This window comes from Delphinus delphis, chromosome 12 (genome assembly GCF_949987515.2).
Source record: "Delphinus delphis chromosome 12, mDelDel1.2, whole genome shotgun sequence".
Classification (NCBI taxonomy): domain Eukaryota; kingdom Metazoa; phylum Chordata; class Mammalia; order Artiodactyla; family Delphinidae; genus Delphinus; species Delphinus delphis.
Genome location: NC_082694.2, coordinates 31,952,627 through 31,975,638, shown reverse-complemented (window position 1 = coordinate 31,975,638; position 23,012 = coordinate 31,952,627). Strand labels below are relative to the sequence as shown.

Below are 23,012 nucleotides of genomic sequence, written 5' to 3'. Positions count from 1 at the left end.
TTGCTAAAACTTCCAAAATCATCACTTCAAGTTTTTCTCCAAAAACCTCCAAAGCTCTTTTCATAGCCAATAATAGGCCTAGGTCCAAATCCCTCAGTCTTAACTCGAAGAACTTGGAGCACACATTTTCCTATACTGATCTTTTCAAATCCTCCTTACGTCCTACCCCGGGGCAACCCTTTTGTTTGCTCTGTCTTTGCTGATGCCATTCCTCCCACCAAGAATGCCTCTTCCCCATCTCTCCGCTGAAGCGCAGTTCATGTTTTGTATTCCCTGTGACCTCATCGTGTCACCCACCTAAAGGAAGCTACTCTGTCTTCTGAAGCCAGACCATATTTTGGCTTAGCTACTTGTATCTGTCAGCAAACTTTTTTTTAATTGAGATATAATTGACGTATAACATTATATTAGTCTCAGGTGTACAACATAATGATTCAATATTTGTATATATTGCGAAATGATCACAATAAATCTAGTTGACATCCATCACCACACAGTTATAATTTTTTTCGTATGAAAAGAACTTTTAAGATTCATTCTTAGAAACTTCCAAATCATGCTGTACATTACATCCCCATGACTTATTTATTTTATACCTGGAAGTTTGTACCTTTTGACCATCGCACCCATTTCACGCACCCCACCCCCGGCACCTGCCCCTGGCAACTACCAATCTGTTCTCTGTATCTATGAGTTGTGTTTTTTTTCTTTTTTAGATTCCACATATAAGTGAGATTATACGGTATTTGTCTTTGACTGTCTGACTTGTTTTACTTAGCATAATGCCATCAAGGTCTACCCAAGTTGTCACAAGTGGCAAGATTTCCACTTTTTGTGGCTAAATAGTATTCCATTCTACATATATATGCCCTATTTTCTTTACCCATTCATCTGTAGATGGACACTTAGGTTGCTTCCGGGTCTTGGCTATTGTAAACAATAGCCAATAGCTGAGTCAGCAAACTTTTCCCATGACTATGGCTTCTCTCTCAAACCAGACTTAGACCTGATACTCCCCAAGTATCAGTCTATTACCTTCTCATTTCCCCTCAAGGATGCCTGGTCTATGGTAAGAACTCACCCTCTATTTGCTCACTGCTTGACTCCACTGGACATACAGGATCAGAGACGAGTGGTATTCAGGCAGAAGACCTTGAGTTCACTCTAGTGGATTTTACAGCTTAAGATGAGTTTATATTTCAAAACATTCCTGCTTTTCCAGTGTCTCCCAGGACTTGGTTGATGGTCTGTAGGAAGCACTGGATATGAAATTATAAACTTGCCTCACTCCTCTTAATCCAGTGACTTCCTTTTTACAGATGAGAAGCCCTTCACTGTGGAAGATACTTATTTGCTGTGTCCAGCGCCTATCTTAAAGGAAGTTGGCATGTAAGTTTCCACCAGCAGCTAAACCCCACAGCCAGGGAGGAGAAAGGAGGTAGAGGGGGCAAAAGGAGGAGAAAGAGTCTCTCTTCATTGTCATTATGGAGCCTTTCTCTAGACTCCTCCACATAATGGTAATGGTGCCGATGCTTTGCAGTGAGCCAGACACCAGGGTAAACATTTCACAAAGGGTACCTCCCTTTATCCTCCCAAGAGCCCCATGAACCAGACACACACCATCCCAGTTTTGCAGATGTGAAATCTGTAGCTGAGAGAATTTAAGTAGCTTTCCCGAAGGTCACACAGCAATAAGTGGAAGAGTATGGGTTCAAAACAAGGTCTGTCTGGCTTAATCACAGCTACATTTCTAGAAAGCTCTCATGCTTCCCAAAGCACTCTCATATCATAACCTCACCCTGCCATCATAATTGCCCTTCTAGATGATTATATCCTTTCTTAGAGATAAAGAAACTCAGAAACGAAGCTCAAAAAGGATAAGTGGGTCCACGACTGGTTCAAGACCCCACGTTCAGACCCCTCTGAGGCCACGTGCAGTGTTCCTTCCTCAGTGTCTCTCCAGAGCACCATGTATTCAGCCAGGCGGCCCGAGGTTCCCTGAACTAATTTATGGAGAAAATCTTGCGGTGGTGCAGTTATAGTAAATGCTGATGAGATGAGATCAAAATATTCAAGAGGAGGGAGAGAATTAGCACCCTGAGCAAGAAAAGAAATATGCGGGGAAACAGAGAGGCGATGTTTGTGAAAGAGCACAAACTAGCCTCTCTGTAAACACATCTATAATAGGCTGAAGATAGAACGGAGGCTTTAAGGAAGAATGCGAAACTCGCTCATCTGAATTCTGCTTTCAGTCATTTGTTCAAATTACAAAGCTTCCAACTCTGGTTGCCTGACCTCAACCTGTGATACCACTGATTCCACAAACTAGCCCCGTGTCCATGCTGCAGAATGCAAGCTTGCGCTTCAGTGAGCATCTTATAGATGGGAGGAAATAGAAGGCAAAATAGTTCATTTACTGCTGTACCTCTGTGAGTTGGCTGGGTAGCAACAAAACCACGGCCATCAGAATCTGCTCACTGAGAGTCCAGATAACAATAGAGTTTCTAGCTTGACCAGTTTATCCCCCACTGATTTGAACCATCTTTTAAGAATACTTCTTCGTACTACAATGGGACAAGTAAATTAAATGGGAGCAGGCTCTGCCCATTCAATGCAATTCTCCACAACGTAAGAAGGGCTGGATACGCTGCCTTGATACACCAGCCAGGTGGATACAGACATCTCTCTAGAATGTTAGAGGTGGATGGGCCCTGGAGACCATCCTCCACATTTTACAAATGAGACAGCTCAGGCCGCCAGAGGAAGAGACTACAGTCCCATGGGTAGTTCAGAGCAGAGCCCTCGGGGGACCTGTGTGTCCTGCTCTCGGCCCCTTGCTCCTTGCCCACATGCTGAGTATCCTTGGTTCCCATGTCATTGCAGGAAAGCCGCGCTTCAGGTCAGCATGAATGACGGCCTCTCCTTCATCTCCAGTTCTGTCATCATCACCACCACACACTGTGTAAGTCATCACCTTTCCCTTTACTGAGAACTTCATTGGCATTACCGTCTCCCTGGCAAGTTTCTTTTACCAGTTCTGCCTTCTGTTCATTGAACTTTGACCCTGGCACTGCTAGGCCAGCCGTGGGCTGCATCGGGGGCTGTACACGTATCACGAGTGTATCAAGAATGCCTGTACTTCCCCGGGTTCCCCATTTCTGTTACTGAGGGTGAGACCTGGATGCACTTTCACAACCAGATGGCAAGCTGGGACCAGGGTCTGTGTAGTATTGAGTGGGGATGCCTGGATGGACTGGGTCTGGGAGAAAATGCATAGAAAAAATTGGACGGTATACATAGGAAACACATCTTAGGGAGTTTTTCCTCTAAAAGGAAGAAGAAAATGGGGCAATAACTGAAGAAGAAGTGGAGTATAAAGAGAGGCTTTTATTCAGAATGGAAGAAATTGCAGCTTGTTGATATGATTGTGGAAATAATCCAGGAGAAAATGGAAAATTCATGAAATAGGAAAGAAGCAGGGAGGGGCCCTATGACATAGGGGTTGTGAGGCAGAGTGTGGACTGTATCCTCTACCAGCTCCTCAGATGCCCCGTCTCTGGATCCTTCGTGGCAGGTAACATTGATCTCTGACTACACATAAGATCACCTGGAGAGCTTTTAAAAAATATGGATGCCCTGACCTCATGCCAGACCAATTGAAACAGTCTCTGGAGTGGGCCCCAGCTTTGGTGGATTCAGGGCCCCCTTGGGAGGGTCTTTTGTGCAGCCATGGCTGGGAACCCTTCAGCCTGTGTAGTTGCTCCCACGGTCAGTGTCTTGGAGCCCAGCCCGTCAGAGGGCAGTCGGGACTTGGTTAGCTCATATACAGGTCTCAACCCCTAATATGAACATTTCTGAAAGAATCTTTGTCTGAATATTCAGTTTCTATAACAAAGTGCGCTTTTCCCATGAGCTCACTCTAGAGACAAATGTGTTTTGGCCGGATGGTCAGCTTGGCAGATACCATGGTCACTTCCTGGCTGGCCTTTGGAGGGCATGTCGTTAGAACCCCTCGGTGACTGGGGTTTGTGTCCTTACCACCATCCAGGTGGACGAGAGACAGCAGACAGGCACTGGAGCCAGACAAGGGAAAAATGAGTTGTCTCACAGATGAGCAGGAGACCAGGCATCACAATGGACAGCACACCCTCCCAGCTCCCCTGCCTTCCCCTACACACACACACACACACACACACACACACACACACACACACACACACTTTCCATCCTATGTTAGGAACCAACCAGTTTTCTTGAAAGCAGGGTAAGCCAGTGCAATGGGTACAGACAATGGAAAAGTTTTACTGGACCAAAGTAAGAGACTAGGGTTGTCACAGAGACATGTCACCACTGAGAAATGTCTGTGTCTCAGGCATGCCTCAGTGGAATGTCAAATCTGGAGACCAAATATGCAAACTGGATTCAAGAGCAGTGAACTTTCTCCAAGCGTACCCTGCCTGATTCTTTTAGAAATTGACCCTTTTGGAAACTGCCAACCTGCAGGAAATGATTAAAATACCCCAAATCTAATAACTCCATTCCAGATTCCTCCCTGCTTTTGAATGATCCAACAGTTTGGGCCTGTATTTCTCATTATGTCTGACCAGACCAGAGAAACAGCTATGCCCCGAGGCCGCGAGGGCAGGGAGGTGGGAAGGGGAAATATCTTGGGGCCAAGCGTGTGGTGTGGCAGAAGCAGGACTGCAAATTTAAGTTCTGGACCTCTAAACCAAGAAGAAAGGGTGTCCCCACTAATGTACCCCAAAAGGAAAAGAACTCCTGGTAAAGTCCCTCTTATGTCTTCCCGGCTCACTCCAACCTACACTTACGTCTCCCATCTCCTTCATCTGAGTGCAAGTCACTAGGTTTTCTGTTCAACTGACCCTTGACTGGTACCACCTCATAACGTCTTCTGCATTATTGCCCTGTCGCTTGAGAATGCTGCGTGTCTACAACAAAATTATAAGCACCCTAAGATTTGAGATCCAGGTCCATTCACTCATTTATTCAACAAGTATTCACTGATTATGGACAATGTGCCAGATAGGCACTGCCCTGGGTGCTCGGGATACATCAGGACACAACAAGACAAAAATCTCTTATCTCGCAGGGATGCGGGGAGAGAAGGCACACGGTGAACAATGGACGTAACAAATGAATCGCACACTATGTTAAGAAATAATATAGGCTATAGAAAAAATAGAGCAGAGTAAGAGGTACTGCTTGAGTGAGTGAGTTCAAATTTTAAATAGAGATACATTGAGAAGGTGGCATCTGAATAGAGACTTTGAAGTTAACTGTGAGGCACCTGGGGAAAGAACACGCCAAACACTGAGCCCCAGTGCTCAGAGCACACAAACCAGGGTCGCCTGGTGTGTACAAGGAAGAAAGTGGTCAGTCACTGGAAGAGAGTGAGTGAGGCGAGCAGTAGGCGGTGAGGTTATGGGGATGGAGAGTGGAGGGTCTTATGAGAACTTCAGCCTTTGCAGAGGCACAACGCAATCTGACTTACACTTGAAAGATCACTCGGCTGCTGGAACAGCCCGTGGGAAGACAAGGATGGAAGAACCATGACTAGTTAGCAGGGTTACGGCAATATTTCAGGCAAAAGTGATGATGGTGGCTTGACTCAGAAGGGAGCAGTGGCAATGAGAGAAGAGGTCAGACTCAGATGTGTCTTAAAGGCAAAGCTAACTTATTTCCCAAAGCATTAGACATAGGGCTTGAGAGGAGAGGAATCAAGAATGGCCCCAAGGTGCAGCCACTATGGAAAACAGTATGGAGATTCCGTAAAGAACTAAAAATAGAGTCGCCATATGATCCAGCAATCCCACTCCCGGGTATATACCTGGAGAAAACCATACTTCGAAAAGATACATGCACCCCAATGTTCAGCGCAGCACTATTTACAATAGTCAAGACATGGAAGCAACCTAAATGTCCATCAAGAGATGAATGGATAAAGAAGAAGTGATATATATATATATATATATATATACACAATGGAATATTACTCAGCTGTAAAAAGAATGAAGTAATACCATTTGCAGCAACATGGATGGACCTAGAGATTATCATACTAAGTGAAGGAAGTCAGAAAGAAAAAGACAGATACCATATGATATCACTTATATGTGGAATCTAAAATCTGGTACAAGTGAATTTACTTACAAAACAGAAACAGACTCACAGACATAGAAAACAAATTTATGGTTACCAAAGGGGAAAGGGTGTGGGAGGGGTAAATTAGGAGTTTGGGATTAGCAGATACAAACTACTGTATATAAAATAGATAAATAACAAGGTCCTACTGTATAGTGCAGGGAACTAAATTCAATATCCTATAATAAATCATAATGGAAAAGAATATGAAAAAGAAGATAGATAGATAGATATGATACTGAATCACTGTGCTGTACACCAGAAACTAACACAACATTGTAAATCAACTATACTTTGATAAAAAATTTTTTTTAAAAATGACCCCAAGGGCTTTGGCCTAAGTAATTGAAAGGATGGAGTTGCCCTCAGTTGACAGGAAGAAGACTGAAAGGGGAGATTTGAGGCAGAGGGGGATTTGGGAGATCAGTTTTGCTGTCGACCAGTTTTGCAACTTAGACCGAGTTATTTAGCTCCTAGGTGCCTCGATTTCCTAATCTGTAAAATTAGAAAAATAATAATTTACATGTCTTAGCAGTATTGTGAGTATTAAATGAAATGATTATGTAGAGTGCTTGGCGGAAGGCCTGACCAGTAGTAAGTGCTCAATAAATGTTAATTGTTATTATAGTGGAAGCTTAGTCAAAATTACTGACCTAATTGGAGATTCTTCCCAGAGAGTCCGCTTCTCACTTCAGAGTCCCTTATAACAAAAGGATTTTTCTGACCCAAGATGTATTCCTATGAGTACATGTTTGTCACTCGACCAAGCCCAGGTGATTGAAAGGGGGCAGACAAGCCAAAACCATCCAGAGAAGAGGACCTATATTCAAATATTCAATCCCAATCTCCAACAGGTCCTACACAGAAGCTCAAATTAAAAAGACTAAAGCCATCACTGGGCAAAATAGAGATGCAGGTGGAGTGTGTGGTAATCCAGAATATGAAGTAAGGTCTTGGACTTGCCTTTGTTTCCTGGGCAGCCTGTTTGGAGGACAAGGTTTTCAGATCAAAAACTATCCCCTGGGTCTGAGTAAAGGGTTAGACTTGTCAGTACCAGTCTCAGCCTGCCCAGTCCATCACCTGGAACCAAAAATAATTTTAAAGTATGTAATTGAGACTCTCTTTTTCTTGCTTTATTTGGTGCCCATTTGGACAACCGTGTCCAAGATCTGCAATGAATAACTGTTGCCTCTGCCAGGAGCAGAAATTCCATGAAGTTTTACAGGAAAGAGATTTTTCCATCCAAGAGCTAAAAGATTCCTATACTAATGGTAAACTTTGTTGAGCTCCATGACTATAGAAAATGGTCAAACATCCAAAGCCCTCTCTTTCCGGCATATTAAACACTTCCCACCTCTAGAGTCTTCACTGGACTCCTTTTTCTTCTCCAACTCTAGCAATAGGTTGAGAAAGTCACTAATATGGTGCTGCTCTAAGGGAAACAGAAAAAAGAAGTTTGTCCTTTTGAGAACAAAGCAAGTAAATTTAGGACCTTAAGGAACTTTTCATGAAAGGTTGTCTTCTTCTGGATAAGTACCTTAAAATTCTATAATTTCCCACCCAAGGTGTACAAAAATCAGAGAATCATTCAACAAGTATTTCTCAAACTCCTCCTGTGTCTCCAGTGCTCCATTTACATTTTACAAGTCGCTGTCCCTAAGGAGCTTAAAATCCAGCTTGGGAAATGAGTCCAACAAGCACATAAAAGAGCATGTAACAAAGACCAAGATTGTGGAAGCCAGGTGTATAAATGCTATGGGATTTCAGAGAGGAGAAGAAGGGGTGAATCCAGGAAGAGTCACAAGGGCTTCATGGAGGCCATAAAACCCAACAGGTGATTTGAAAAATGATAAGAACAGGTAAGAAGTGGGAAGGGGCCCTCCCCTAAAGAGAAACCAACGTGAGCAAGGTCTAGATACGGCTATGAGCCTAGTCTGTCCATGGTCCTTCCCAGGAACCATGATTGTTTTCTTCCTTTCCTCTCATTTTGTATCAATTTCTGGTGCCTTCTAACTGGGGGCCATTTCTCAGGTTGGCAACTACTCTCCTAGGATGTACACTCCACACCCTTGATCACCTGGTGTGTAACAGTGAGGCCCAGCTGATGCTTCTCCCTATTAACTATGATTAGGATTCGATTTGTGTTGGTTTCCAGGATGGAGAATCACAATATTTAAAGAAAGAAAAGAGGGGCTTCCCTGGTGGTGCAATGGTTGGGAGTCCGCCTGCCGACGCAGGGGACACGGGTTCATGCCCCGGTCCAGGAAGATCCCACATGCCGCGGAGTGGCTGGGCCCGTGAGCCGTGGCCGCTGGGCCTGCGCGTCCGGAGCCTGTGCTCCGTGGCGGGAGAGGCCACGGCAGTGAGAGGCCCACGTACCACAGAAAAAAAAAAAAAAAATAGATAACCAACAAGGACCTACTGTAGCACAGGGAACTAAACTCAAGATGTTGTAATGACCTATAATGGAAAAGACTGTGAAAAGGAATGTATATATATATATACACATACATATGTGTGTGTATATATATATATATATATATATATATATATATAAAAAACTGAATCACTGTGCTGTACACCTAAAACTTCCACAAAATTGTAAATCAACTATACTTCAATTTAAAATTATTTTAATTAAAACAATAATTTTTTTATTTTAAAAATAAAAAAAAAGAGTCATTCTCTCTCATGCACAGTGTAGCCCATATACTCCTAGAGGAAAAACAGACTGTCTCATTCACTATTGCAACCCAGCACCTGGCATAATGCCTGAACATAGTCATTACTCAGTAGATAGCTGGTGACTGAATGAGTGAATGAATGGACTCAATCAAGGGTCACACTGAGCCCATGATTGTACCTGCTGGTAGGAGAGGAAGGGAGCCAGAATGAGGTAGGATTAGAATAGGGGCGCCCAGCTGGTTGGAGGGTAGGCCTCCAAAGGGGATGACCAGCAATCCAATGTGCATATCCAAGGAGCACGGGGAGCTTGAGCCTGAATTAAGAGGACCAAATCTACCAGATGAGAGACCACAACCAGTGAACCAGGCAGGGCAAAAGTCAAAGGCCTCTTTAGAGCGGCGCTAACTCCACAAGAGCAGACCTGGAGAAGGGGATCTAGAAATAGCCCACTCAACTGGATCAAGATTCAGGACAGGCTCTGGCCCATGAGAGTCTATAGCACAAGGCTGGAAGGCAAGCAGAACTGCAGAGACTGATATGGACTCTAAGTAACTACGTTTGCTAAGTCCAAGGAACACAAAGATATAATACATGAGAAACAGACAAGTACTCCAAGGATTTGCAATTTAATATGATAAGTTCTTTAATCGAGAAACAAACAACGCCTAGTGATACCAGGAAGCGGAGTGTCTGGGGAATCAAAGAAGGATTCACAAGAGAGATAATAAGTGAACTGGGCCAGGAAGAAAGAGTAGGGATTTACTCAGGGTATGGCCTGGGTAAAGGCATGTTTGGGGCCAGTGGGGCTGTGATTGGTTGGGGTGGGGTATTAGGAGAGAAAGTAGAGACAAAACAATTGGGACCAGTTGGAAAGCCTTCCTTAGCTGCCATATTTTGGAGCTGCTTTAATATTTAATTTAAATATAATACAGGATGCAGTTTTGGTGTTGAATTCCAGCATCTCCTCATTCAGGAAATAAACATCTTTCATCTTCAAAAAAAGAACCTAGATAACTAGAGAAAAGCTGTGACATAGGGAACACTGGCGTGCCCTGAGTTCACCCTGGAATAGGCTTCGGACAGAGGGCAGGGACCACCTTCCAACACTGTCTACAGAGTTCTGTTCTAGGCGACTTCCTGGGCGTCCATTTTGTAAGTCAGTTCACTTCTGTTACTAATTGCTTTGAAGTTACTTAGGAAAATGCAAACCCAGCCTAGGTTTATAGGCATCTAAATATCTAGGTAAACAAACAGTTGGCATGACTGCCCTTGCCAAAATTTCTTGAATTTCCCCAGCCTAGTAGGGAATGAATCCAGCAGCCTGTGCTGAGTGGCAATCTCGCCTTCCAACATAATAAAAAATTATTGCTCCCTCTTCAGAAAAAGTAAAGATCAGAGAAGACTTTTTTCTTCTATTTCTTTTCCAAGGTAAACAAAATAGTCCAGCAATCAAAATAGGTAGCTATCTTTGGAGTAGCTAATGCATACCAGCAGCTATAAGCATGCGGGCCTCTTCATTAAGGAAAGAAGCGTAGAGAAGCAGTTGCTGGTGGTAAATGGGGCCAAAGATCAGGACTAACGTGTATTGAAAAAGTACTGTGGGCAAAGTGATAGGGAACTCAAAAAAGAACAGCCTGTGCTTGGCCTCCAGAAGCCTACAACGTAGTTACCAAGGCAGAATACATACTCCAAGAGGTAAATATATATATTTGGGGGTGCAAAAGGCAAATGTCACAGGGCACCCAGAAATTCTTCGTCTATTCCAAAGACTCGTGAGCCTCCACCCAGGCCTGTGCATAAGTAAATTGACACAAGCACTACAGACTTTGGGGAGAGCCCACTTAACGGGCTTAGTGGGTTACTTCTCAGTTACCCTAAGAAGGCATTCACCTCTTCCTGCAAAAGGGAGCTGGACAAATCATTTTAGAAATTCAAGGATAACATGTAGGCAGCTCATAGTTTACTCAGCCCAAAAACTCTGTCCCTTAAGACAAAAACTCTGTCTTTCCCCCAACAAGACCCTCCCCAAACTGTTTCTCAATTACAGGAAACAGCCCTTGGAGAAGACAAGTCCCTTCCAAACAACCAGTGGAAGGGAAGGACCAGGGCCCACACCCTGACATTCCCCGTAGATTTCTTCACCCTAACATCATTCTACTTCCTGTCCAACTCACTCCCACACCCATCTCTCTCCTTCCTCATTCAACCACCGTCTCTTCACAGACGGTGAAGGATTCTTAACCCGGAAGAATAAGGGCAGACTGGATTGGTGGCGAAATAGGAGACTGACCTTGCAGAGAGTTTGAATGACAGAAAATGGAACCTAGGCTATGGGAAGCCATTCAAAGGAGGCACAAAGCAATGTTTTTCGAAGACTTTGGGATCAGATCAATGTGGCAAAAATCCCAGCCCTTAAATAGCTGGCAGAGGTCCTAGTACACAGTAGATACCCAATTTTAGTCTCCTTGCACTGATGTTATAGGCTCTCTAAGAATCAGTGCGGTGACACGGTTTCCAAAGAGACTCTGACTTCTGGTTGACTTAACAGAAGTATGGTATCTGCGACTTAAGGAAGTGATGGAACCTTGCAACTTGGTGGAGGCAAAATCTCCTTTCAAGTATTATATTTAATAGTAAGGACACTTCAAAGGAAAACCTTGAAAAACTGAATATGTGAAAAAAGTTTACCAAATATGGTAGATCAGATAGAATAATAGAATTGAGACTGTTTAGGCTGAAGACATGAAGAAAGACTTCATGGCCATTTTTCTTTGAAGGGCTGTCCTGAGGTGCATCTGCTTTTATTACACAATAAAATACAACATCTACACAGATCTAAACAAAAATAAATAATATAAAGTAATAAATATACACTAAAAATAAACTAATAATAATAAACATGAAAATACAACATCTATACAGAGCTAAGGAGTAGAATAGGCCGTTAGACAGTTTGTGTTTCAGTTTTTTAAAAGGTCCTTCTAATTGGATGCTACAAACAGGTGGGAATGAGCTTCCTGTTGTATTCAAGTTGTATTCAAGTCCAGGCAACTAGACAAGTTGGCATAATTACATAAAGGCCATTCATGCATCCGATAGGCCATTGGACTGGAAAAGCTTTCAGACTCCTTCCAACGCTGAGAGTCTGAAACTCTAGAACTAAAAGTAAGCTAGTGAAAGAGTAAGGAAAACATTAGCAGTCCTATACAGTGTAACAAATGAGTTTGGCTTTTATATTTTGAAAATAAATATGAGAGCCTCTCGTTGGTGACACTGGAGACTGCAGTTCAAACTAGCCAACACCCCCCCCAATACAAATGAGATTATGTTTCAGACCAAAGTGAACTAAAAGCTCCTCCCGAGAACCATTTGTGTTCAAATAACCTCAAATACACCCTCTCATTTACAGGCAATTGATACACTAGTCACAAATCATTCTCATCTATTTATTAGCTAGTCTCAGCAGAGCCGTACATAATTCGAGGCCTTTTTTTACGATATCCAAGTATTTTTTTTATTTTTATTAACGAGATGACCTGTGGTTTCTTGTACGGTCATTAGAAAGGGCAAAAGACCACAGGCACGTCAGAATGCCAAACTCAGATGTCATGCTGTTTATGAACTGAAATAAAAAGAGTTTGGCAGCACCTCTATTTTGATAACGCTTGTATGCATAAAAACCTTTTCAAATATGTTTTGGAGGATTGAGCTGATTTGTTTTTCTTGGATATTTGAGGAATTGGCTTTCAATACTTTTATCTCAAAGCATTTTAAAGGATATTTGCCCTAAGTTTGAAATATCCTTGTTTTGAGAGTAAATGAGGGGATAAAAAGGATTTTTCTGAATCTGTGCTTCAAGAAACTCTGAGATAAGCACATAATAAGATGGTAATATTTATTTTTAGAAATAAAAGTTAAACCCACATACTAATCCATAACCAAGATAAATACAAAGGACCAAACTCAGCAGTTACAAAACACAAGCTTGTTAGACTGGATGCTCAGATATCAAACAACCAAGCTTCTTTGAATACAAAATAAGAATCCCCAGTCTCTGAATAAGAACCTGAGAGAAAGTACACGCCCTCAGTGTACGAACTTTAGTGAAAATGACCAGTATGTGCATTTATGCCTGCTCTTGGGTCATTGGGGGCTATTCCAAAGGGTTGAGTCTTTTGGGTTGAGCGTTCTGGATTCACAAATCCAGTCGTGCGAGGCACAATTGCAGGAAGACGTGCACAGTGTAAAGAGGGTCCAAAAGTGTGTGCGTGTGGAGAGAAAGAGAAAAGGGTGGAGGTGCTAAGGCAGGGAGAGAGGGAGGACAGATTGATAATTTGGGAAATACGACCAAATCGCAGAGAAAGCCTGAGAGCATCTTCTGTCTGCCAACCCTAAAAGAATGCCAGCTCTTTAAACGATCCAAATTTGGCAAAAATCAGTGAACTAGGCTATCACAGAACTGGAGGAGACAGCAACCAAACCCAGGCCACATTGTCCTGGTTGGGAGATTCCAGTCACAGTGCACCAGATCACAAGCTCTCTCCGGGTCCTTACACATATCTTCTGATCAGGATATTATTGGGGATGTGATTGACGTTGTTTGCACTCCCAAAGAGCAGACAAACCCTTTCCTCTGCTCCCTACAGAGTGACAGGGTCCCACCAGGGTATATGAGCGCCATTCCTTTTGCAAAGCAGCCAACTTCTCACCTGTTCATTAGGGCAGCAAGGAAATTCAAAGGTCAGTGATTTAATTTACAGCTCCCCAAAATAAGTGTCTGTGCCACAAGCAGTACATAACTAGCGTTCCTTTGTTGTAACTGTGGTTGCTAGAACAGATGTTAGTTTAGCCAGTGCCCAAAGCAGTGGGCTTAATATTTTGTTTCATTTATTTAAAAAATTAAAAAGCACTTGAATAATTGGCAACTAAAATATTCCTGGGTTTCTTTTACATACCATCCAGTATCGGGAAAACTGCTTCATTTGCAGGCCAAGGAAGCAGGAAAAGTACAGCTAAGGCAATTTTATTTTATCTGCATGGCCCAAATTCATGGACTTAGAAGAGGTAGCTTAAAAGCTTAAGGCTTTAAAGATTGTATGTAAAGGGTGCAGACTCACCGAAATAAATATCTCACAAAGGCTGTTCATGACAGAGTCCAATCCGGCAACCTCGGTTGACCTTCGGCTGCTGGCCTTAAAATTGGTGAATGCAAATTTTAGATCCCTAACAGATTCAAATATTTGATGATAAGCCAGGATTTGTGTTTCATAATTCCTCACTCTAAATAAAGTTATGTTCATCCTTACTCTGTGCCTTTGATCACATTTCACTTTTCTCCTGGAATGCCCTCTCCTCTCCACCTACCCAAATTTCACCATGGCTACAAGGCCTGCCAAGTGCTGCCTGGACCTGCCCCAGGTCGCCTCACTGATCTTGGCAAGGCCCCTGCACTCCCTCTGCTCTAAGCTCCAGCACTGTGGTTTATGGTATCATTTAGAGATTAACTGCACATAATGTGTGCTGCTCTCTGAGCAAACTCTGTGAATCAGTCCTGACTTTCTAACTGGACAGTGTTAACAACTTCTAGGATTGTAGGCTGCCTTTGTTCATCTTTCTGTGTCTCCTACTGATGAGCAGAATGTGTCAGAAACTCAGTAGAAAATGATTTTTTGGTTTCGCAATACCCTATTATGCAGTTTAGAGACATTGTTTTAAGGACTAGATCATCACGGTCACCAATAGTAAGCATCTATCTCTGGACAGTGCCACCCAATCATAAACATGGCTTCCACCTTTCCAAGTTCATAATCTAAAGCAACAGCTAACAGTATAGAGAAGGGATGCCTGCTTACAGATAATAGATAATAATGATGCTGACTGATATATGATCAATAAGACCAATTGAGCATATGCATTAAATAAATAGTTACATTAAAGGCAAGTAGACAAGTCCCTGTAGCTAATGGAACAAAAAATGAAAAAGAGAAATTAGTCTTTCGCTTCCAATGTCATAGCATTTGAACATTACTAAGTAACTTTCTCTGTAATCCTATTTCTTTTTTTTTTTTTTAACATCTTTATTGGAGTATAATTGCTTTACAATGGTATGTTAGTTTCAGCTTCACAACAAAATGAATCAGTTATATATATACACATATTCCCATATCTCTTCCCGCTTGCGTCTCCCTCCCTCCCACCCTCCCTATCCCACCCCTCCAGGCGGTCACAAAGCACCGAGCTGATCTCCCTGTGCTATGCGGCTGCTTCCCACTAGCTATCTACCTTACGTTTGGTAGTGTATATATGTCCATGCCTCTTTATCGCTTTGTCACCGTCTACCCTTCCCCCTCCCCATAGCCTCAAGTCCATTCTCTGTAATCCTATTTCAACAGCCCACTCACAGGAACTAAGGCATTCTGAATACTTATGAGTTACATCTTGTCTGCATTATTCTCTAAAAACTGGTTTTGATTAACAAGCTCTATGCATTTTATGGAAAGGAAAGTGCTGAATGAATCCAAGACCTACTTATTATGACCCTCACCATTGCGAGTGACTTGAAATGTCTCTACTGGGTCAGGGTGACAAGAGGATGCTGGAGAATCTTGATACAGAGTGTCCTGCCATGATAAGGACCTCAAAGCTTGAGTGTATAGGCGTGTGGCATCAATCTTCCCCTTCACTGCGTACTAATGATGGCTTATCTAAGTCCTTCTGGTATTATTTTTATAAGGCAAAACGTAATAAGATGTATAGCAAACTAGAATTGACACATCCAAATTATTACTGCTCCTTCAAAATATTTACCTTGGAAAGCTGTATACTTAAGAACGCTGTCAAAATTTCAGCTACCTCCTGCACTCCTGCTGTGGAATTGCCGTGACTCTGAAGGCACAGTATTTGAATGTCCTCTGTCGGGGAATTAGGGAAACATCATCATCATTTGATATCAAAACAACTCCAAACGTTGTGGGAACCAGGTGTGGTGAATGGTGGGTTATCAAGCTGGGAACCTCACTGATAAAAAACAAAGCATGACTTAGAAGATATCGGATTTACTTTTGGCGGCCTATAAATTGGTTTGACAAACACTTCCAAGGGAGATGTTTCAGAACTTCTTTGAGCACTGGTTGAATCATTGGAGAGTCTCCAGCATCCGAAGCCACCAGTTGGGAGGGAATTAGATTCATTTGGGTGTGGGAGTGCTACTATATTCACTACATGGACAGCCTCATTACTTTATAGCCCTGCTTTTGAAAAAAGAGTTCCACAAGGGCTTAGGTAATGCTCACCTAATATGTTTTCTATACTGCCTACTTCGAGGGTTAAGAAATCCAGTATCTTCAGTGCCTATCACTTTTATTGCCATTTCTAGCCCAGATTACCTCTCAGGTAGTAAGAATAAATCATCATATTTGATTACGTTTTACCCCCATTAATGTTTGATCAACTTTAATGGAAGCTATTAAATTTACCATTGGAAAACTCACTTGGATTTCCCTTTCCTTGACATTGTGATGGCAACCTGAGGGCCTGTGGCTTCCCAAATATGTAACCTGGGACCACCCACCAACAGCATAGCTCAGTCACAGTTGCAAGAGGTTGTTCACAGGAATCAAATTTATTTACCTGAGCCAAGTCTGGGCACATCACCAGGAACATGGCTTGGGCATAGAAACAAGGGAAGAATGGAAAGGAAAGTCACAGATTGAAGGAGGCCTGTGCCAGGATCTGTACGTACTTTATCCTATGTAACAGCAAAACAATCCTGGGAAGTAGGAGTTATCTCAATTTCATATATGTTGAGAAAAGGAAGTTTAAGAGAGAGGTTGCGTAAGTTGCCTAAAGCCCACATATCAATTAGTGGAAGAATTAGGACTTAAATGTAAATTTTACTGAGTCCAGAAATTCACTTATTTGTAGTGAGGTGGATGGACATAGAGTCTGTCACAGAGAGTGAAGTAAGTCAGAAAGAGAAAAACAAATACCGTATGCTAACACGTATATATGGAATCTAAAAAAAAAAAAAGGTTCTGAAGAACCTAGGGGCAGGACGGGAATAAAGATGCAGACCTACTAGAGAATGGACTCGAGGACACGGGGAGGGGGAAGGGTAAGCTGGGACGAAGTGAGAGGGTGGCATGGACGTGTATACACTACCAAATGTAAAATAGATAGCTAGTGGGAAGCAGCTGCATAGCACAGGGAGATCAGCTCAGTGCTTTGTGACCACCTAGAGGGGTGGGATAGGGAGGGTGGGAGGGAGACGCAAGAGGGAGGAGATATGGGGATATATGTATACATATAGCTGATTCACTTTGCTATACAGCAGAAACTAACACACCATTGTAAAGCAATTATACTCCAATAAACATGTTAAAAAACAAAAGCAAAATTTACTGCAAAGCTCAGGCTCTTTGCAGCAAGGCTGGCGAGCTGTTTCCAGTGACGGGACCATGGAGGGGGTGGTGAGCAGCCTGGGGCAACGTTGGTGCCTGTGCCATTTCTGCCCCCCACAAGCGGTGGAAGGCGTTAATCTGCCAAACCGTCATTTCCCTCAGTCTAATAAATACTTGAGGAACAAGTCCTTTTGTGTTTGAAACATTGTATTACATCTCAAAGTCACAAAGATGAGTAAAGTCATATATATGTCCTCCAGGGGCTTAGAGTTCAATGAAAGGCACATGATGATATAATATCTATAATATACAGGAGACGGTAAGATAGAGATATAAGATAAAATGAGAGCCCAAACTCAGAGTTCAGTGGTAGCATTTACTTGTCTGTATTCCCCACTCAACTACAAGGTGTATGATTAGAAAGACCGTGTCCATCTTTACGCCAGTGCTTGTAGAGGGCCTGGCACATAGTAGGTGTTCAATAAATATGTAAGGTATAAATGCACCGGGTGGAGCCTGAGCTAAGACTTGAAAGATGAAAAACAGTTGCCCAAGCAATGAAAGGAAGAAAGGGTGTTTCAGGGAGAAGAACATGAGAGAGCAGTGAGGTGTATACAGGGAACTACACGTGGCTGAGTTTCGTCAAAGCACAAAGTGTAAGGAAGGAGGTGGTGAGAAAGGAGGTTGGAGAAAAGAGAGGCTTAGTTGTGAAGGGCCTTGAGCTAAGGACTCTTGGACTGAGGGATCCATAAATGGATTCTGGGGATTTGATGGACCACCCCCACCTCCAAAATTATAATCAAAATTAGTGAGCTTGTGTACAAATGTGAACACGTACTTTTCCGAGGAAAGGGTGTATCACTTTCATCAAAGTCTCCAGTATTAAGAACTCTGGACAGCGAAGAGCTGTTGAAGAGTTCATGGGTGGGCAGAGCTGTCATAATAACATTTTAGGTCGATGACTCTAGATGCAGTGGTAGAGGATGGAATTTGGCTGACAAGGATGGTGGTGGAGGAACCAGTGAAGCGGTAACTACAGCTGGCCAGAAAAAAAAGTAGTAAGATTCTAAGCCTAATCAAGTATTGGAGAAGGAGTAGACAAGGGCAGATTCAAGAAGTCCTTAGGTGGTCAAAGGAGCAGATGTGCTGATAGGAGGGTGTGACCTCAGGTAGGAGAGAGAGGGAAAAAGAAAACTGAGATGGACTTCCAGATTTCGCACTTGGATTGATGGGTAGTACCATTGAATGAGGGGAAGAGAACGAACAGGTTCGAAGGGGAAAACAGGGAGCTGAGTTGGAACTGTTGAGTTTGCAGTGTCAGTAGGACCTACCAGACAGTGGAATGACCCTGACTATGACCCTGAAGCATAAGGAGAGATCTAGTCTAGAGATAAAGAGTTGAGTCATCAATATCTAGATGAGAGTTTAAACTATGAAAGGAAATGAGACAGCCCATGTTTAGAAAGTTTTAGAAAGAGTTTTAGAAAGAAAAACAGCAAGAGACCAAGAATGAATCCATGGGTCATACAACATGGTTAGCGTATTGAATGCTACCGAATTGTATACTACAAACGGTTAAAATGGCAAATGTTATGTGTATATATATTTTACCATAATTTTTTTTTTCTTTGCGGTACGCGGGCGTCTCACTGTTGTGGCCTCTCCCGTTGCAGAGCGCAGGCTCCGGACGCGCAGGCTCCGCGACCATGGCTCATGGGCCCAGCCGCTCCGCGGCATGTGGAATCTTCCCGGACCGGGGCACGAACCCGTGTCCCCTGCATCGGCAGGCGGACTCTCAACCACTGCGCCACCAGGGAAGCCCTACCATAATTTTTTAAAGTGAAAAAAAAAGTAGACACTTCAGGCACAATAAAAAGTATATACCTTTCTTGGGCTTCCCTGGTGGCTCAGTGGTTGAGAGTCCGCCTGCCGATTCAGGGGATGCAGATTTGTGCCCCAGTCTGGGAAGATCCCACATGCCGCGGAGCGGCTGGGCCCGTGAGCCATGGCCACTGAGCCTGCGCGTCCGGAGCCTGCGCTCTGCAACGGGAGAGGCCACAACAGTGAGACGCCCGCGTACCGCAAAGAAAAAAAAAAAAAAGTATATACCTTTCTTAAAAAAATGGATCCATGTGGCATGCTGACATTTAAGGGACTGCATACAAGCAAAAGCCCATGGGGAGGCGGGCAAGGAATAATCAGAGATAGGAGGAAGGAAGCTGAGGAGAGCACTGCCGCAGATGCCAGGGCAATAGAATTCCAATAAAATGCAGGGTGGGATGGGTGGAGAAGTTAGATAATGGCTAAAGTTACTTCCAGAAATAACAGTCAGAATATATAAGCTCTGGGAGAGAATTTTGGTCTCTGGGCTTGCCCATCCAGAACTTCTCAGCAGCAATAAAATGACTTAAATTTCATCTTTCGAAAGAAAACTTGCCTGTACTCTGCCAGCTTTGTCTGGGCAGGAAACAGAGCTCATACCAGCTGCTGAGGATGGTTCGAAATTCCACTTCAGAGCACTGGAATGTGACACCTCCCAAGTGGGAGCAAAGCTGCCTGGAGTGGAGCGTGACGGGTGCAGCAGGGGGTACAGAGCCTTCCAGCCTCCCTCGGAGGAGCTGACGCTCCTCTGCCTGCTCACAGGTTCTCCCATCTGAGCAGGAAAAGTCAGCATGTCCTTGGTCCCTTAATCTCTGTCTGCACATCCCCCTCTCACCCAGATGGCCTCTTGGGTATTTAGAACAAGCAAGTTGCCATGAGATCACAAGATCATGGACCAGAACTGCCCGTAGTGGAAGGGCCTCTTTGCCTTGAGTGCTTTTCAACAGTGCCTCAAAGACATTCTCACTCAATACCAGAGAAATAGGGACAGGGCCGTGGATGGAGGGAGGAGAGGAAGAGGGACCACTGGGTAGCCTCACGTCATAGCAAAGTCTCCTCGTCGCGTCCTGGAGTGCCCTGTGGCATCATCATTTACCAACTGAAACCAGGGAAACAACCTTGCCAGCTTTTAAAAATATCTAATGGATCAACAGCTGTTTTCCTGTCATATTTTTGGCAGAGTTTGGCTAATAGACCTTCAATGTGGCAGAATAAACCTGCTAATTCATTCTTCAGGTTAAAGGTTTAAAAGACGGCCTCATCTAACCATGTGAAAGAATCTGAGTACCTTTAGTAACTCAGTGGTGATTTTCAGAATCCACAAAACCTAGCCTAGATCCTAGAACTGCAGCAAACCCACCACCCATCAGGGAGGGCGCTCCTTAACCTTTGTTAATAATTCCTGTACACTGTTTTCAAAATGTAATTGTTACAATTACCAGGGTCCATCCTGGGGGAAGTTCAAATAAGAGATATTGGAGGGATCCCTGTCCTGGGGGCAAAAAAGCATGTGAAAAAATAGAAATGAGACCCTCAAACCATATATGAAAACCTCAGTATTGCCTTTGTTGTTGCGGACTGGAGACTAAGGCTGAGTGTGGCAGCAAATGGGCTGGAAACTGAAGCCCAGGATTCAACAGCTTTGCCAACCTCGTCGCGGGCATGGGGCCTGTCTAGGGAAGACTCACAGCCAGGGGCAGAGTTACGGGAACGCTGATGAAGTTTAAGTTTCAGGGATGCTCATTTGAATGGGTCCCTTCTAGGCCTTCTAAGGTCCTGGGAGGGGTGCTTATTATTTTGCATTTGTATTTTTATGTTCTTTTTCTTAAAGAGGCCTCCCAAATCGTACAAGCATCAGGCCCCCCACAAAACCAGCCTGCATGGAGCAGAAGAAGACAGCCTCTGCTCTCTCTCGGTGGACAGCACGCTCCCCAGATAGGAAGGGGAGAGCAGAGGCCCCTGTTCGCTGTGCTCTGGCCTCGTTTACTGAATGAGTAAAGGGGAAGAAAGGCCTGGAGTTTTACACACAGGAGTGGGGAAGGATGCTCCCTCCTTAACTGAGACAGTTTTCCAGGCAGAACTGAAGACACTTCATTGGCTACATAATAACCCCATGCCTGAACGACAAGGAGGAATCCCAGTTCAAACCCAGCTTGGAGATGGGGGATTCCACCAAGTTTCTTTAAGTTGAGCTTCCCCCAGTTTCCCATCATTCCTCTCAGTTTGACCCTCCTCCCTTTACCCTGGCCGGCAAGCAGCTAAGGGCTATACAGAAGTCTCTGAAGCCAGGGGGCACAACAGGCAGGGGCACACTGGGGGCCTTCCCCCTTGTGGGGACAGTTTTTTTTTCCCCTTTTCTTTCTGTTTTTTTTTCCCCTTTTCTTTCTGTTTTTTTAAAGATAAAATGTTCAGAGCCAAAAAAAATCCACCATAAAAAAAAACAAGACAGGAAGGAACGGCGATGCCTGATGCTCTGTTGCCCAGAGGCCTCCCTCTCTCCTGTCACATAAGATCCCTCACCCCCCCTGCCGTGCGTCAGAAATCCAAAATTACTAGAAACCTACCACGTGAGAGATGCTTTCATTATTCAAGTTTCCAAATCTATTCTCTTGAAAACAATGCTTCCTCATCTTAAAAGATGCCCTCGTTTGGTGAGCCGGGGACAAAGTCATTTTAAAAACCCATGATGGAGGCTTCCCTGGTGGCACAGTGGTTGAGAGTCCACCTGCCGATGCAGAGGACACGGGTTCAAGCCCCGGTCTGGGAAGATCCCACATGCCGCGGAGCGGCTGGGCCCATGAGCCACAACTACTGAGCCTGCGCGTCTGGAGCCTGTGCTCCACAACAAGAGAGGCCGTGATCGTGCGAGGCCTGCGCACCGCGATGAAGAGTGGCCCCCACTTGCCACAACTAGAGAAAGACCTCGCACAGAAACGAAGACGCAACACAGCCATAGATAAATACAAATTTAAAAATATATATAAAAAGCCATGATGCAGGGATTTGCCTTGCAAGCCAGGCAGCCTTCAGGGAAATTTATCCTAACAAGGAATGACCAGAGGAAGGAGCAGCCCGAGCATCTGCCCTCGTGTTTAATATTCTGTGTCTGCGTGCTCCACCGCAGGCCTCTGTGAGCATCTTACACCTCAGCGTTCATAGGGGAAAAGGCATAAAACTACTACTTATTGAAGAAAATGGATGTCCCCTCCCCTAACTGGAAGATGTACCTCCTTAGCACCGCTTCCTTTCATCTCTAGTCATACCCCAAAGCCCCCCACCTCCTGCTGAAAATATTTTAAACCAAAGGGCCATGTTGATTTATTAAACTTTATTTTTACTTTTTAAAGAAAATAAGAAATGAACTTGTGTTGGTATCTAGGCTGTTGGGAAGATAACAGTGGCAGGAGGCAATCTTTGGTTATTTATCTGCTGCTGCCTTCCCTTCTGAAATCTCTTTCAAAGCTTCCAGAGAATTCCATGCAGAGGCTGCCCAGCAAGGACAGGAGCAGAGTTTGCTGGGCAGGTCAGCTCCTGCTCTCGCTTCTTGTCAGAAAGTCAAGTCCAGGCAAGGCCCCACTCAGGCTCCCCTCCCCGGCGTCAGAGAGCCTGGAGGATGCATCCGCTTCCAAGCCTGGAGGCTGGCTGGTTCGGAACTTCTGCGTGGTGAGGAAGCCACCTCGCCTCCTGCCATTCAGCCATCCAAGACAGAGCCTGGGCAGGCGCATTTAGGCCCTGACCCAAATGGCCCTGCTCAGCCCCATGGTGGAGGCCGTGTGGGCCCAGGGGTCTTTGCAGCCCTACCACCCTGTGCCCTGGTGAAGGGAGGAGCAGAGGCCGAGTCCACACGCTTGTCCTGAGTCAGGCTGAGAGCAGTGGTCAGCCCAT

General features: G+C 44.1%; 1 protein-coding gene across 2 annotated transcripts in view; it reads left to right on the top strand.

Annotated features, from left to right (window-relative positions):
- The window catches only part of ANTXR1 (ANTXR cell adhesion molecule 1), a 242,800-nt gene that overhangs the window by 114,589 nt on the left and 105,199 nt on the right, over positions 1 to 23,012 (top strand). Inside the window, exons 11-14 of one of the 2 annotated variants that reach the window (XM_060026456.1) lie at positions 1,320 to 1,389; positions 2,884 to 2,962; position 3,170; positions 12,379 to 12,597. In XM_060026456.1, coding sequence (XP_059882439.1) covers positions 1,320 to 1,389; positions 2,884 to 2,962; position 3,170; positions 12,379 to 12,473 — 245 coding nt within the window. In that variant the 3' untranslated portion in view covers positions 12,474 to 12,597. Of the gene's footprint in view, positions 1 to 1,319; positions 1,390 to 2,883; positions 2,963 to 3,169; positions 3,171 to 12,378; positions 12,598 to 23,012 lie in introns of those variants that run through there. The other variant, XM_060026455.1, reaches the window with a different exon arrangement.